Source organism: Wasmannia auropunctata, unplaced genomic scaffold (genome assembly GCF_000956235.1).
Source record: "Wasmannia auropunctata unplaced genomic scaffold, wasmannia.A_1.0 LD336097.1, whole genome shotgun sequence".
Lineage (NCBI taxonomy): Eukaryota > Metazoa > Arthropoda > Insecta > Hymenoptera > Formicidae > Wasmannia > Wasmannia auropunctata.
Genome location: NW_012026793.1, coordinates 1,942,769 through 1,961,045, shown reverse-complemented (window position 1 = coordinate 1,961,045; position 18,277 = coordinate 1,942,769). Strand labels below are relative to the sequence as shown.

At 42.3% G+C, this 18,277-nt stretch overlaps 1 protein-coding gene across 1 annotated transcript in view; it reads left to right on the top strand.

The window, feature by feature from the left end:
• The first annotated feature begins 849 nt into the window (after positions 1–849).
• LOC105462575 (potassium voltage-gated channel subfamily H member 2) overlaps positions 850–18,277 on the top strand; it is a 102,374-nt gene continuing 84,946 nt past the window's right edge. The window contains exons 1-2 of the mRNA XM_011709272.1: positions 850–1,072; positions 14,477–14,707. Of these exons, the coding sequence (XP_011707574.1) occupies positions 997–1,072; positions 14,477–14,707 (307 nt within the window). The 5' untranslated portion in view covers positions 850–996. The remainder of the gene's footprint in view (positions 1,073–14,476; positions 14,708–18,277) is intronic.

The window sequence follows — 18,277 nt, the reverse complement described above, 5'->3', positions numbered from 1 at the left end:
GGCGAGCGACGAAGGCATTGTCGTAGCTTCTTCTTCTTCTTCTTCTTCTAAATCAACAACGACAGGCGTGGAAGTTCCGCGCGGAATTATCGCCCCCCCCCCCTCAATCACCAACCGCGTCCTGGAAGCCGTAGGAACGCCCGGCTCGAATCCGTATCCTCGCTATATAAATAGGTGTTTCCACGCGCCGCCTGAGACACACGCACATCGGAAGTGACAACGCGTGCACACGTGCGACACGTATGCCGGCCGTTCGACAAAGTGGGACCGACCTTCCCCGCGTCCTTGGCTCGACGGCAGAAGGAATCGTCGTGACGCCCCGCGCCGACGATCTTAGACGTATATCTAGATAGACGAGAACTCCGGGTCCAAGACGACGAGCGTCGGCGAGTGGGAGACCAACACATCGAAGTCATTCGCGTGCAAGAAACGCGCAGAAAAACGCAGCCGCGCGCACTTTTTTTTCTCCTCTTTGACAGTCCATTCAGAGATATCGATACCGCCGGAGAACGAGCGAGAGACCAAGAAACAACGACTGCAAACCCGATATTCCTTAAAATAGCGCGCGAGAATAGAGAAGCACCCTGGACCCAAGACTCTCCTCCTCGTTCAGCCTTGCGTCGCCCTGCAGGACCACTAAGAATACAAGGCGAAGGAAGTAAATAGAATAAACGGATGCACACCGCGCCGATCCGCGCTGTTGTCGTCCAATTCGCAGCAACGAAATCTTTCCTTTTCCCTCACGCGAACGTCAGAAGTCGCAGTTACATCACACTCCTGGTCTTATTACACTGGCTGATCATTATGCTCAACTCATGCTGTGCTCTTTTCTACCGTGCTCGTGCATTGTACGCCGCGAGTGTTTTCCTAGTGCTTTAGTGTTACTTACGCCGATATATTAAATCGAGGAGAGATCGGGCCCGCGGCGCGCGCCCATCGCACGGTCGAACGCGGAAGTCTCGGCTGCCCAGATTATCTGGGAATCCTGTTCCTGAGATGCCTGTTAGACGGGGTCACGTGGCGCCCAGAACTACGATCATCGAAACAATCATCCGGAAGTTTGATACGCACGGTGAGTTTTAGCCGCGAGGAATACAGGAGGGGGGGGGGGAATGTGGTAACAAAGGCCCCGAGATAAAACGGACTAATTAATCGCGACATATTTCAGGATAAAATATCCGCGTTAATAATCGCGTAAAATAATGTCGCGCAAATAATTGTTTCACGTGGCCGACTATAGTTTGCGGTGCGAGTAAAACTATAATTCTACACTGCGGCACAATGTAATCCGCCAGGTTGCGTTTTACGCGACAATATCGATGTCACTGCATAGCATTACGTTAACTAAACAAATTATGATAATGACATTTGTGTTTGTTGCCGATTAATTCAGCAGTTTTACTAACTGCGCTACGTGGTGTGATCGTTAAATCTGACAAAGCGGCTTATTAATGAGCGTAGGGTTGAACACAGAGGGAATATAGCGTTTTATTTAATTATGAGTTTCGTAATACAGAACACTCTGTGTTTTATTACCATCACTCGAGTCAGTATTCAAGATTCGTATACCGCAATATCGTGCAAGCTGGGAATTAATGCGAACGTATTTTATATTAATTCGAAAAGAAAATCGGTGTGTCCTTCTAGGTCACCAACTGACACGATCATTTACATGTAACACGTTCGATTTGCGCCGTTTCGCTACCGCGATCGGTATACTTTGAAGGTCAAGACTAAAAATATATGCCCACTCATCTTCTCAGACAGAACGTGGAAACGTAATCGAAAGTACGAGGGAGTATTGGGGGCGATATGCGGGAACGTGCAGGCATTGAGCCAGAGGTTCATTTTCAATATTATGTAAAACATCCCGACTGCGGTGCAGAGTGGGTATGGAAGAGCTCGGTTAAATGGAGGAAAGGGGGTGGGCTCTATGTCACAATATGGGACAATGCATGTCACTGGCAATATCACTCCAGAAATGCCTCGAGTCCTTGCGAGAGGAGGGGCGCGGCGCGGAGGAAGAGGAAGCTCGAATTGATTGCGAAAAGGAAGAGAGATAGAGAGGTGAAGGGAACACTGACGATTTCTTTTGCATTGTCACGACTTACTGACAAGAATTCTCCTTGACTGGGATTGCTTGTTTAGATAAGAATTTTATGCATTTAAGGCAAGATTAGAAAGAGGCGTACTTTGTAAAATGAGAGATATACATTTTTTTTATGTTTATTGATAACAAAAGCAGAGACACGAATGACCATTTTTATTTATATATAAAAATTACAAAATTGACTTATTCTACAGCTATAAAAAATAACACGATTATAAAGAGGTGTACTTTGTAAAGTGAGGGATATATATTTTTTATGTTTATTGATAATAAAAAAGGAGAGACACGAAAATGACCATTTTTATTTATATAAAAATTAACTTGTGCAACAGCTATAAAAAGATTTAAAGTACGATGCTAAAATGATATCAGTACATGATATTTTGCAATCTATATGAATCAAATCGCACATTTGTTACAGCAACGACATAATTCAAAAAATTACTTTTTGAATTTTTTGCAGAAAAAGAGCGGAAAGAAAGAAAGAACATATTTCTATTCCTCCATAATCAGTTATTATATATCAAAATTGCATTTGAAAATTAATATTACAAAATTTTAATGATTTAAAATATTGAATATCTGGAAAATTTTTTTTTTAAAACTTATTGTTGTTGTAGTTGTTCTTGTTGTAAATGAGCGATATTATATCTGAATATATAGAGCACTACATTATAGTTCAAGGTTAACTGATTGAATTATTAGGTGGTAAGAGAATTATTTCATATTTATGGTACGATATTATCGTGTGACTGACGAAAACGCGATACGTGACACAATGAAACTCATTGCCATAACGAAATGCTAATATATGCGTTTGCGCGTAGTTAATATCGGATTTTTTTTTTAATTTGCAAAGAAATTTGCGTTTCTCAGTTAATATGGAATATTACAAATATTCGCCGAGGAAAGCAACTTGAAAAATTGTTCTTTTACGCGTTTTAATATTTCTAAATATTACGTTCTATTTTAATTACATTTTTCTTAACTAATATATCTTGATTAGATTATACTGAGAGATGCACAAGCCCCATCAGCAATTTAAATACGATTCTGCAAATTACATCCTCTTAGTTACGAGCTTTCTCTCTCTCTCTTTTTCCTCAGAGACCAGCTGAAATTAAATCCTTCAAAAAGACTGCAGAATTCCTTGAATAGAGGATTGTATGTAGCTTACACCGAATAAGACTGTATACTGGTTTTGTTTTTATTTCTGTATTTCTTATTTTTTTGTCCACACATTCTATTGTGTAGGAAAAAAATTAAAAATACGAAAATAAATATAAAAAAGATTATTTGGATATGTAAATTTGGATAATATAATATATTTTAAACAAGAAATTTTCTGTCCGGATTTTTTAATTATTATAAATGGACTGGTAACGAATCATGTTTACTAGGAGAGAAATTCCACGAAATCAAATACCGCAAATACTGCACTGACCACAGTAGAGTTAAAAGGATAGTAGTGTAATTGGATAATCTCGGAATGCGGGTATTTCCGTGCGTTTTCCGCGAAACAGGATTTTTTTTATCACGAATCAAAAATCGCAAATCTATGAAATTGGCTCCCTCGCTATGGATTTGAGAAAAATTCTTCGGTTCACTTAATTTGATAAACGACGCAGCAGTAAGTAATGTCGCGGCAATTAAAGTGAATGACATTAGTCTCCAGTTTAATCGTTAAATGAATGACCGTAATTCGATGAGATTACGTCTAACGGAGGTGTCAAGTTTACTGGCACACGATAGAAAAGTGAGGCACGTAACGTGATTGGATAACGATTCCACGTATTGGATTTCCAGCATCGGTTCAACAACTTCTGCAGGATTGCGACGGCCGATTTCTTTGCAAGACTAAATTTATCCTCAATACTCATTTCTCTCTAATTCTCAATAAAGCAAATATTGAACTTCTCTTAATTCACATTACACTTAATTATATTTTTTCTCTTATTACAAATTATACTTTTATTATATTTCTTATTGCAAATTAATAGTTAAATATAACGATTAATTATTGTAACAATTCAATATCGAAAATTGAAAAGATTTTACCTGCAGGCGAACTTTAGTTGAGGAAAGATTAGGTGGCTCTCAGAGATATATCGATAAATTTAGACATACATAGTCGCAAAACGGCTCTCTCATGTGCAAAATATTGCGGAAACAGGTTCGAGAAACTGACGTTTATCGCGAGAGCGTGTCTCGCATACATTTCTTCGATCTCTTATATTCTTCAAAGAGCACTTCGCGTGTCAATGCTCCGATAGTAACATTCTTCAAGTTCATTCATTATTCACTCCTTTCCGCGCGATTCGCCGAACATCCATGGGGAAAGTTTTCGTGTGACGAAATCACAAGCTCGGACGGTTTCACCCTGCGGCAAGCGCGAGGGAGGGTGCGTGGTAATAGGCATTAACGCGATAACTTCTCTCCGGAGGGAAGACCTTCGTGCGCCAATTTATGTAATAAAAAATATGTATGTGTGCCAGTCAAGCCGTGGCTTCTAATCTGACGTCTCCTCTACGAGCAACGACTGTCCGTCCCCGGCACGCGCGTTTACCCTTTTTTTTTCCTTTTCCACTCCAGCCTCTCCCGCCACCGCTTACCACCGCTTGCCACCGCTTGCCGACCTGACGACCCTTACGACAGATCGCTCCACGTGTACTCGATATTCTTCACCTGTCCTCTTGAACGGTAATCGAATACGACGTCGCCCCGGACCGATCCATCTTCCGTCGCGACGCACGGGTCGTATCGTGATATCATATCGCAAAAAAAAAAAATTAAACAATTTGAAGGATACATAGGAAAATCGACGCGATGTCAATCCGCTGACTTCCTCTGTCGAAGGCCAAGATTAGCAGATTCCTTTCTTCCCGCAATTAAACGGTCCAGCTCGAATCTGCCTTTTTTTATCTTATACGTCCCGTAACAATACATTTGACTTTTTTCTCGACAATAGGATGGTTCTGCGAACTCGTAGAATTTGTGAAAGTTTGAAATAGAGTCGCGTCTCTTCGACCTTTATATTAAAAAGGGCATTCACACTCCGCGTCAATGTCTCGACACTGATATAAAAGTCTAACTCGTTTTACGAACTTCGCGCTGTCCTCCGTCTACAGAGAGAACGATCAAAACCGGAAAGAACAAGGTAGATCTGATAGATGATCATTATGCATTCTGAATATCGTTAAAATTTATTTTCAACAGGATTACGGGATATAATGCTTAACGATCTCGCATTTCGCGACGTTAAATGATAATAAATGGGTGGTTTTCTTAGAAAACATTTAAATTATAAAATCGATAAGGTATTGCTTGTAAATTGCAATTAAATTGCTGTATTATAGAATGCCGTGTCCGTTGCACGTTGGATATATCGTTCGAATGTGCTATGCGTGTCAAGGACACGCCAGGTTCGTTCGGCAGACATCCCGGAACGCACGCGGAACACGACGGCGGATGGAAAACGAAACCGATAACGAGTGGTACCGGGAACCTGGCACGAGCTTCTCTTTTCGTGTACGAAGCTATTAAAAGTCGACAATTGCGACTGCGGCGCTTAGAGTTTTTTCTATCTCTCTTTCTCTTTCTCTCTTTCCAATATTTCGCCGATAGCGAGCCTCGTCGCTGTTCTTTATCACGACAAGCTACTTAATCTCAGGGGACAATAAATGGCAATCTGCCATCCCGATTTGTCGACAGAAGGCAATAGATATGCTGTCACTCACGAGAATTGCGTTCGCGTGTTCACGGTCAACTCGAGCCGGGCGGTAGTGCGTGATTTATTTCGGTTATTGTGCGTTCTGCAAATATATACGTTGCTTTTTGTGTCATATTGTTCATATAGTTTATAACAGCCAAATTTATTATCGGAATTATATTAAATTGGTTAAAGCATTTCACGTATTTTAATTGCCGATATAATTCGTCTTTTCTTAATTTGTAATAATTAATATTAACATGAAAATGAAATTTTGCACTTGGTTGCTCAAAGGCTGGAACAACTGGAAATTTAAGCGGGATTCCTTTATTTAGCCACTTGAAAGTCCTTCTGACATTCGCACACGATTGTGAAACGCTAAAAATCACGGTTACAGCGGATCAATCAGCCACTTAAGCCCCGCCGTTTGAAGCCCCTTTGAACTCTTCAACGTTTCGCCTCTCGTGACGTTTTTACACATCAAACGGTCACGTTGCACAACGCGCGACTCGAAAATTTCTATCGGAAATTTGGATATTGATTCGACACGAATCGGAATCGATCGGAAACTTCGAGGGCATTTTATTTGTTACTTTTCTGTTTCGCCTAATATGGAAAATTGTAACGAACTCCTCTCGCGTCGTGTGGCACGTAAACGGTTGCCAACATCGAAATGTACGATGGGAAAAGTATGAGTAATTAGTGTGCTTTATATAACGTATATACTGTATGTAGCGTTAATGTTTTCGACGATTTATATTTGGAGCATTTCTTACGTAACGCACATGTGATCGCTCGCTGTCGTTACTACTTGTTGTCGCGTCGAGTGATTTTCCATTTTCGGGGCGCCTCGAACGAATTTACCGTAATCATATACGTGTCGCGAAAGACAACGCGGGTTGATTCATCGAGGAACGAGTGGATCAGGGTCGATTAGAAAGATCGGGAGACCTTCGACACTCTCGACAGCCTCTCTGGGCTTGACCCACTTGTCTCTTGAAAATCGCCACGTGGAAAAAGACAACGGCGGCGACGGCGGCGACGGCGGCGGCGGCGGCGACTACGTCACTAAACATATGGAGGGATAGGTTCCTACATCGGTGACAATGACTTCGGCGAGTTGGCGGAAATCACGATGAATCGTCCGACGGATCTCACGCGCTCCTCGCGTCCCGTCGGCGTCGCTCGCGTGACGCGACCTACGTACCCACGATGCACGCGCGCGCACGCACGCGTTCGCATTCGCGTTCGCACCCGCGCGTGCAAATTCGTTCACAAACTTTGGACACCCGCCAGGATGGGATATTTAAAATTCTCTCCACGGTCTCCTCGAGCATCCGCCGGATTCTTTTTTTCTGCGGATGCCGGTGGTTTCGCGACGACAACCATCCGTGAGTTATATTGTGGGGAACGACAGAACGGATATATATGTTCTGACAAGAGTCCGCCGGCAACCGTTTCATCAGATATCCCGCATTACTCTCTCTTCGATTAGTTGAAAAAAAGTTCGTGTTAAAAAAAATTTACTCATACTCGTTGATTTGATCCTAATATAATCTGTCGACGTCAATAAATATCGGTATTAATAAATACGTAGCTAAACCGAAAATATACTCGATTCACGATTTCGGAATCAAGGCTGGCAAAAAATAGTTTCAATGATTAAACAGCCAATGATCGTCGGACATACGCGGACCGCAAGTTGGCGTCGTCGCGGCGCCAAACATCGCATTTTTATATTCGAAAGAGCACGTCTTCCAACGAAAAAAATAAAGTATCTCACGCGGGCCGTAAATTGCAGAAATATTATGTCATCGTGCGGACCTATTTTTAATTTCGGTTAAAGTACTCGCGGGAATTGTTTCGTCCGCGTGACAACTACGTGTTTGTCGCTTCTCTCGGCAACGGACTTTGAACAACAGATAAATCGTCGTGCCCATCGCCGTCCGAATAGTCTGCATATTTTCGCGCGAGAGCGAAACCTTTACTCTAGAGCAAAACAAGTCCACGCGGACTCGCGCGGGACGGCACGCGAGTATCGAAGAATAAAGTTCAGTCAAACACGTCAATTTCCTAGTCGTCAATTTGCTGGCACGTCAAGTCGCTTACTCTGACTTTGAGAAAAAAATTCGGAGCGTAGCAAAGGATATTTCCGCATTAAAAATAAACTTGAAGAAAAGTGAGAACTTTCAGATTTGTTAAGTGTTGGAAAAATGTTTCTCTGAGACAGCGATACGAAATGGCACGTATTGGCTTTCGCTTGTGCATCGCAACGTGTATTCCTTCCCGTGCTATTATTATCGTCTTATAATAATGGCATGATTAACTGATTGTTTAATTTGGCACTTGATATAACGTCCGAGATTTTGAGTTCTCAGACTTTTGTCGTGTCCTCAAGTGTCACGCCGCGAGGAGTCGAACGAAAATATATCTTGCAGACAGCGCGGCAAATAGATCGTTGGACATGTGCTGATGTTATAATTTTTATTTCTTTTATGCACCGTCTCACTGCCACGCAGATGGATCAGCTGTTTATTTTACTCGATCGTACGAAAGGCTTGGAAGAGATCATTAATTTCGGTATGTTTCCCTTTGCCAGCGGGATCCAACGGCTTTGAAGATTGCATTAATACAGGACGAATGCGCCTGCAGCGTTCAATAGCGTAGCGATAGTTGCATTTCAGTTTTCTTTGCAAACGTCAAAAATTGTGAATTTTATTTTATGTTACCGATTATTATATTATACAGAATAGTCAGAATTATATCATATCCTTATTGTTCTTTATCTTGAAAAATCATCATTTGAGACGTCAAATTTTATCGTTATAATTAAAAAAATTATTTGTCGCTACAAATAAAATCATATATATATTCTATGAATGGAATGTCGAATATATATGAGATTTCTATTTACAAAGGAATTTTGGGAACATCATCCGTATTTCATCCGCACGTTCATTCCGGAAATACGCGCATAGATTTCTGATTTATCTCATAAATCAGCTTGCGTACGCTGCTGCTCTTACCAGAAACGCCGCTATTCGTCTTCACGAACGGTTTTAATGTCATTGAATCGTCTTGACGAACGCCAATTATTGCATTCTTTTTCAATTTTGTATACGATTTCGAGAATTCACGTGTAATATTCAAGATCAGACGGTCACGTTTATTATTTCACACCATCATTTTCCTCGACTGATTTCCCGCGTCCTTCGAGCTTTGGATTGCACTTCGGCAAAATCTCTCTATCGCTAATAAAAATTATCGATTCATACGCGCATCTGCGTTTTTATCAAACGTAAAAAACGGTCCCTCCGGCTTATTTTCCTTCGACGGAACTCAGCGGTTTTTATATCGTGTTATATCCTGATGGCATTCGCGATTCTCCACGCGGGATCAAAATAAACTGGGTTTCCGCGTAAAACGAAATCGCACATTTCGATACGAATCTTGAATCAATTTCATGCCGGTGAAATATTGACGATAAAGGCGCCAATTTTGCGCGTTAAAATACGCGTGATTGACGCACCGCCCCGTTGTTTATAATGAAACGTTACAATTTTACTGGACATAGAAATCACAGATCCCGACATCGATATCTAATTCCCTTCGTTAGGCACCGCGATAATTTTATATTCCTAATGACGTGTACGCCCGAAATATTTCCGATGGCTGAGTTACATCTCGCGGATCTTAAAGTTGTCGTTCTTTCGTAGAACTTCTATTTTCTTCTGTGCCGCGCGGGCATATAACGCAAATGCGTTCTTGGCACCGAATGCGTGCTGCATTCTTCGTCGATGTCCTCCCCGTTAAACAGAACAACTTGACACAACGCAACGAATAACATTGTGTAAAAAAAAAAATTAAAAGGAATTGCAAACAATCGAATAGCCTTTGTTCGACTTTACGCGACTGTTTAGAGAAACTTATTTTCATAGTTTCAGTTTTATTCCATTGATAAAATTAGTCTCTCGGACCGATTCAATTTTTTTAAACTGAATTCGAGCTTGCATTTGCACGAGAAATAAAATTATTATATCTATTAACAACTCCCATTTAATTTGTTAGAATTTTTTTACTTTAATTACGAATCAATAATATCTCAAAGACTATTGATGTCGCGATGTATAAATACATGAAGGAAAGATCGGTTTTAAATTAACCGAAGAATCCTTTATTAAAAATTTAAGACGAGAGAAGGACGCAAAGCGCGATTAAGTTAGCGGCTCAAAGAGACAAGGACTCGAGTCAGTATGTCGAAGGAGTGCGGCCCGTGAAGCAGCTCTTGCACCTAAGTGACATCCTTGGCAAAGGGCCACAACAGCCCTGTTGTCGATGCGAAGTCGGCGAATTCTATTTCTAGTGTACGGCCGATAAACTCGCCGCGATGGCCCACGTAAAAAGATATCTTACGCCTAGATAGTCCCCGTTTATGTTGGCTACTTTTGTATACACACACACACACATATATATATATATTATACACATGTATAAAATTTTTCGTGTCACCCGTCTCGAATTTCCCTTCAAAATCGATTCATTCAAAGCGATTTTCGCCTCGCGAGAACATTCACGGGGGTTTATCGCGAAGGTTTCACTGCGCGCCGTGGATTTTCCTCGCAATCCCTTTATAGGCGAGAAACCCCCGGTAAGGGTCGAAGGAAAGATACTGTTATTTCCGTCGGAGGATAAAATTGCAGTTGCGTGCTCGGAAAAACTGCGGAATAATACGCTACCATATCGTGTATATCACAATAATAATAACACGAAGTTTCGATTACATTCGTAAGTAATAGCGAGGAACATAATTCATTGTGTTCGCAAAGTGCTCTTCTAATTACATTCACGCATACTTGAAAATGGCTGTCTTATACACTTACAATTAGTACGTGCCAAAGTATACATGCGAAAATGATAACGCGAGCGATAATGAGACATGATAATTCAAACGAAATAAAGCGGATCCAAATTTTTTTTTAAATCTTGCTTTTAAAGCCTTGTTAAATTTAATTATATTATCATAGTTTTTTCACACTTTTCCGCTAATATAATTCGCGAATATAAATCATAAAAACAAAAGAGAGGAATTTAACAATAGGAATTATACGACAGAGATTACTTTTACACGTTTCCATCACAAGAGCGTAAAACGTGAAAAACCAGCGGTATAATAAGATAATATCTGCGAACTTAAAAGTTCAGACGTTTCTTTGATGAAATTACATCTGCAACCTTATGACTCGCGCCTGCAGTTTCATCGCATTACATAGGCAAAAAAAATACGAGTGATCAATCTCGTTTACATGACAGCGAACAATGCTTCAACGTTAGTTGCGGATGAAGCGCAAGGAACAGTATTAATCAAGATTAAAATGCTGTTCGTGCCACCCGAAGTCGTGTTTCTGAGCGCCACGTCTCTCTCGGTAGTCGTAAATTCTTTATCCAAATCATTTGGCAGCGTGGCCATTCAGCACCTGGCGCTCTCGTTTTTAAAACTGTTCGAGGAAGTGGGAAGTGGTGTTAAAAAATTGTTCTATGTAAAATTAGTGATATATTACCGCGTTCGGCGATCGTGTTTGCGTAAAATTGGACGTGATACGATATATGTGTATGACGTCATGATACATGACGATATTAGAAATCAATTTGCCCAAGCACGCCTTAATTAAGAGGTATAGTAATAGCGTGCAATTATCGAGAAATTTCTTGAGTAGCATGAAATCAAAACTACACGTCGCGACTAGCATTCTGATGTAACGTAATACCGTGTCGTATTGCGTTCACGTGCCGTGGCGTATCTCGCGAGCATCGGCTAAGAGAGTCTAGTCACGCAATATTCAAAATGATCGCATTCCAAACGCGCTTCGTAATATTAATTAGCCTTATCGTGCGCCACGCCGTGGCGCCGCGGTCGCGCCTCTCTTTCTCTCGGAAGAACGGAGAAGAGCGACAATCGACGTGAGCGGGAGAGAGAGAGAGAGAGAGAGACGCGCGACAGCGCAGTTAATAATTAATCCGTTCGGATATCTTTAATCGTGAGCGACCTAGCGAAAACTGCATCAGCCGCGCAATCGATAAATCGCGTCTGCCGTTTAGAAAGCGTATCGTATTTCTACTTAATTATTAGTTCGATAAGATATTCTATTAAGCTTGCCTTTCCACGTGGTGAAAATTGTGCGATGAAAGATAAATGGGAGATTTATATGGGCGAATTTTAATCCTGTGCGTTGCACGTGCGATTCCCACCAGAGAGCTGTTTCATTATTATGTGAACGTATATTTTATTAAACACTATTCCCCGTTTGCGGTATGTCTCTCGGGATAATGAAAAATATTACTGTAACATGTCCTAATGCCGCGACGGTGTAACAAAGCCTATTGTAACTCGGATTAAAAATTTAACTGTTTTCGCAGTAATTAATTACTCGACGTTAACTGCTGCATATTTCTCCGTGTGTCTACTCGACGTCGTAGCGGTAAAAAAATCATAGCAATGTGGAATTTGATTTTTTGGACTAAACTCAATAAGACGTGTGATCCGTAATTGCGACGCACAGAGCGAAAGAAGTCACGCAACGGATGAAATAACCGGTTATTTTAGATGCAAAACGGCATTGCTTAACATTATGTCGCGCAACACCACGCGCTACGTGCCGTTGTATTTTCAATTTCAACTTCATTAAACCCAATTGTCCCTCGCAGAATGCTCAGGTACGTAACGGCGGTGGAATACGAGGGCACACCGGCCGGCGCGGCGGTGCCTGTGGCATGCAAAGCAGTTCGACGCTCGGCGCGGCTGACATTTCTGCCGGATTCTGGTGCGCCGTAACGCCCGGGGACTTGCGAGATGCACTTGAAAATGGTCGCGCGTGTATTAATATCCCGATATCGCGCGCCCTATAAGCCCGCGGAAGATATTCCGGAATATCCGTAAACGCGGTTGCGTCAAATCCGCGCGAAACGACGCGCATGAATTAATTCCCGTGAAAGATGTGTCTCTATAGACTCTATATGTGTGATGCACTGTACACGCGATTCCGCGCGAGAAATTTTCGCGGGAAGCAAAAATATATTTTGTCCCGTTAAAAATAGAATTCGCTGAAAGAATTTTGCATTCGCGGGCTTGCGTACCTGTGAGTCATTATTTCTCCGGGTTTTGTAAGCTCTGACCGCCCCGAAAGCACCTTTCTAGGACGTTATCATTCATTCTCGTCTCGTTTTAATTAATCTTCCTATATTTCCATCCCTCTCAATTAAGATCCTATATATAAGAATTCTTTTTCTCGCGCCGTTAGTGCGAGCTTTACGTCATAGAAGAGAGATGAAATAAGAAAAAATATACAATTTCTTCAACGTACGAAGAAGAAATTTAGAGTAGACTTACATCTTAAGATCAACAATCTTTCCTCGTTTCCGGACTTTATCGGTCCGTAATCTGCGCGATTTCTCGAACTGTTGGCCAACAGAGAAGCCCGGAATGTCCCGAAAGCGTTTCTACGTCATTTGCAAAGCTTCGCATAACTGCGCTTGAATGAGTCACACATGCATTCGATATATAAATTCTCAGAATGACTGCGACGTCGGCGTCGGCGTCGGCGTCGGTCGCGGCTGCGACGTCGCGGTCGCCAGTTGACGCGCTGCACTCCGGTTTGTCAACGGGGAATAAAAGTCGATCATTCCGCCCTCCTCCGGGGGAGGGGAGGGGGGGGAAAGGATTGAAAGACGCGCGTGTTCAACTTGCACCCTCGGTTGGGGCGCGCACGCTATTCAGTGTTCAGATAATTCGCATCTCTTACGACGGGGCACGTACAGAGCAGAGCCTGGCGACGGCGCGACCCGCGCCGTCTCGAAAAGCCGACGGCTTCGCAGTTGCGTGGTAGACGGCCTTAATGGCCGCGGGCCACGAGAATATTTTATGGTGTGTGCACTTTCAGACTGTCGCCGGATTTAGGACGAAGGTCGTCGCGCGGACGCTCTCCGAGCGGATCTGGCGATTTCGCCATCCGTTGCCATGACGATCGATCTCCGTCGATCGTGAATTTCTGACAAGTGTCCAGATTTTATCTATAGCCGCTGGATTTTTTATGACGTCAGAAATGACGTAATGTTTTCCTGCGGCGAGTCCATTGTTTATCCTCGGTAGAACGGACCCCAAGTGAAATATAAGTGATCTTTGCTATAGAAAGAAACCACTGCGAGACTTGTTTCTCATAATAGTTGCCCGCGGCGTACAACCGCTAGAAGCTGCGTTATATATGTATAGGCAGAACAGTCATTTGCGTTAATTTGCACCGAGAGCGCGAGCGATAAATATAAATGCCAGGGCGCTCCTGGATTATTGTTAACGAGAGAAGCGTCCATCTTGTATAGGCTTACGGCGAATGCGGTTAAATTTAGATACCCCCGGGGAATATACTATCGCCACGTATCTTAATGAGCTATTGAAGTCTCGGTGAGATTTTAACGAAGCCACTGTCGCGCGCGACCGTCGCTATTATTAGGAACGAAATACACACTTCGTATCTAGTTTCGCTCTCGGAATTTCGCGCGAGTCAAGTCAAGCGGGAGCCCGCCGCCTATTTGTCGAGAATGATGAAGCATACTTCGCCGAGGAATCGGTCGTTTCTCAAGGTACCGTCTGGCGTCTTGTGTTGCAGATCGAAGCTTCTTAGTGGCGAACGCGCAGCAGGGACTATGCCACATTATCTATTGTTCGGACGGTTTCTGCCGGCTTACGGGCTTCTCAAGGGCCGAGGTGATGCAGCGACCGGCAGTCTGCGACTTCCTCCATGGACCAATGACATCGCCGCACGCGGTTGCGGCCCTACGAGACGCCCTTGCCGCGGGCGTCGAAAAGCACTTCGAGATCCTTTACTACAGGAAGGACGGTGAGTACTGCCTGCTGATTGCTTGCCAATAGTCATAGATTTTTTTTTGTACGATGAAAACTTGTGTCTTGGTGCCGCAGATGCGACGTGTCACAAATACGGTAATCCAAAGTCTTGAATATTATATAGGGCAGCGCGATTAAAGGATTCAAAGCAAAAGAGTAGCGCAAGTAAAGCAGAATAAAATCGAAGTATATACGTAAAGTTATGCGACATGTTGTCTGATAAGGAATGAAATAAGCAACACGACTTATTATATAACATAAAATACGTATAGATATGCGCAAGTATGAATATATAATAGAGGCGTTTCTCAACTTCTCAGTTGTCAGCCTGTAATTTAGATACGTGTCAATGCGTGTGACGTACTACTTGATAAGCTCAAAGTGGTCTTGTCCTTGCACGTGTCTACACGTACCTACATACGTATAACGTAGAAAAAGACGGGCGTGAAGGCGAGAGAGGCGTCATTTCAAACTGAGACATGGTTCCGCAGAAGAAAAAAAGAAATCGTTTCTTGCGAAACGAAACTTACGAATATTCTCAATTTGTTGTCGTCTTAAGGAAACTTTTAATAACGCGGGAAGCATTTTTCCCGTTCGCCGAATAACACGTCTTGCGAAGAACGTTTTGCCATTTCCGTCGTAACAGCCGAGATAAACATCTGCACGAAGTGTCGCGCTAACTTTACGGTTATTGCCGGCGGAAATAAATCAATATAACGCGTTGTCGCACGTAAAGATTTATCGGCCGCTAGCAAGAAAGTCGCGAGCGTAGTAGGCATCTTTCATCCCGCCGTCTCTTCCGTCCTGAATCCTTCTTCTGAAATAGATATTAGGGATTTATACGGGGATGGAGACACGGGGATTGAATTAAGCGCAAATTGCCGAGAGTTCGATATAAAATTCAGTATATTCCTTATTTCGCGTGTTTGATATACATACGTCTTTACACGGGTCTCTCGGAGGATGAATGCCGCATTCCTTAATTTTATATACCAACTCCCCGGTTTACGTGAAATCAAAAGTGCTCGCCCGGCGACATCTTCCTTCTGGCAAATTAGCGACGAGGACTTTTTCCGAGATGCAGGACCGCGATGTAGCAAAGGTAGCGATGTCCCCCGCTATATTTGGAGCAAGAAGATTGAATTTGTTTCTCTGACCAGTGGTTACTTCTCGAACTCTATTTTGCCGTAGCGTCTGACCTTAGCCGCGGCGAAATCAATAGTCACCACTGTATAATTTATCATAGTCATAGTGCAGAACCTCCCACCTGGGTGGCTTCATGTAGGTTTAATAGTTAGTTTAACTTTCCGGATTTCGTGTAACGCGCGCTCCTTCTTTTATAAAAAACTAATAAATCTACACTTTAGTCGACAAACGAAACTAACATACCAGTAGCTTTTCATCGTAAAAAAATATACACGGATATGCGGATAAATGTAGTAAATGTGACAATCGTATAATTATGCGCGCGCCCATGAGAATTTCACTCGGAAGAATCAAAAATTTATCTTTACACAAAACTTATTAAAATACTTGTATCAAAGCCAGTTTTCATCAGCGAACTTGAGCTCGTTCAAGTTCGCTGAATAACGCGCGAGCCACGCGTGAGTCAATGAGCGTTTAACTTTTCGTCGTAAAACTGATTTTCATAATTTAATTGTTTCTCCTTGCCAAAATTTTAGGAGGGAACAAGCGCCCGCCTTGCTGTATGCTCCTGATCATAATCGATCATAATATGTAGATAATACGATTACGTACGTACGTAATCGTCCGTCAACAATTAGCTAACGAGGCACGTAATCACTGATGTTATTCGAGCTGTTAACAGCTGCTGCGGCAGCACAACTTGCGCAAATACATTCTCATCCGTTCCGTTTTCATCTTCTCTCTCCGTCGCTCTACTCGGCGTCGTGCCTGATGCTGTGGCAGACACAAAAAGTTCGTCCACTCTTCCGCGCTTCTCTCGCGCGTAAGATGGACTCGGGTGCACTCAAAGCTCCCACTCCGCGAGAGACGCATTAATTAAGGGGCTTAAGGGGCCCCTCGCTACGTAAGAGTATCAATGAAGCGAAAAACGGAAGGATGGCGGAGGCGGAGGGGCTACTACTAAGAAAACCGCGGCCACCGTGGCAAAACACCGCGAATGTTGGCATAGAAGATTCATGGATAGTTACGTGCGCCGCAGTGATTCTACCCTTTGTTGAAATAACAAACTCGCGCTCTTCCCGGAGCGCCGCGCATCACGTAAACGTTGATGGCCACTTCGCGAGGCCAAGGAAAGTACACGACAGTAGTCTCTTAGGAGCCGCTACAAGGGTAGGCTGACGTCGTCGACGGTATGTAGGCAATTTTCCAATCACAGATGGCTCGATGTTATGAAATCATTTCGACGTTAGTCGATATTTTATATTGTTTTCCATATGTTACACCGTAAATAAGTCGAATTGCATTCGTCTTCCTCCTGAAGATTCCAATATTTTTCTTCTCAAGATTCAATAAAATCAACTACATAATGAATTGACTATCGTTGAATTGCTATCGTTTGCACCGTTTGGTTCGCCGCGGAGTAAATCGATTTATAAAACATAGAAAGCGCGTGTCTTCGTGAGAATTAACGCAACGCGAGCCTTTCTAACACGCGGCCTTGCACAACGGCCTCTACCTACGTTGTATACAGTAACCAAGTATGGAAAATTAATCAATGGACGGCCAAGTTTCGAACTACGATTGCGACATGCATTAGATAGAGCTGCAATTTGCTAATTACGTGAAACTTTCAACAATCGAAATATAGCGTTGACAGTTGCGGCATACAAGGCTTCGAGAAGTAAATCTATGCGGTAATTTTAAAAGCAAGGTGATTTAAAGAGATATAATGAATTAAAGTATTAACAAATCTTGCACGGTGTGTGAATGGCACCAAAGTTTATTATTAAAAATAAGAGTGATAAATTTACGAAAGCATTGCCGCGATATCGTCATTCCATGTTTTCCAACGATAATAATTGAGATGAATAATAAAGTGACATATTACGCTAGCAGATAAATTGCCATTGTAACAAATCTGTGACGAAAATATAATTGGTAGTTGTCGGCCGACTTGCTTTCGCGTATCACGTTGAATAATGCCGCGAGCACGGGAATGAAAAAATTATAATCTAAATTGAAAGGACGATTAATGGACTCGGGCTGTGTGAAAATTGCAGATAGATAAGAGCGGGCGTGTATCAATTATCCTGTCACAGATATGATAACGCTCGTTCATTAACGCTAACCCTTTCGCGTTTAATGGAGCGAACTTGTCAGAGATGAAGAGACACTCCCGACAAATCGCTTCCATTTTAGCGAGAGAACTTATATCGATAGACTAGTATCGATTATATTGTAGATTTGACTTACAATATCCGAAAACCGTATCTATCAGTTTAATGCATCGTACTTTTTAATATCGATCTCACGTAGATCTCTCTTGTAAATCATTTATATTACGAAAACTATCTCGAAATTTTTCTTTAAATTGACTAAAGTTCTTATATATTGTCGTTATAAATTATCCCGCCTATAT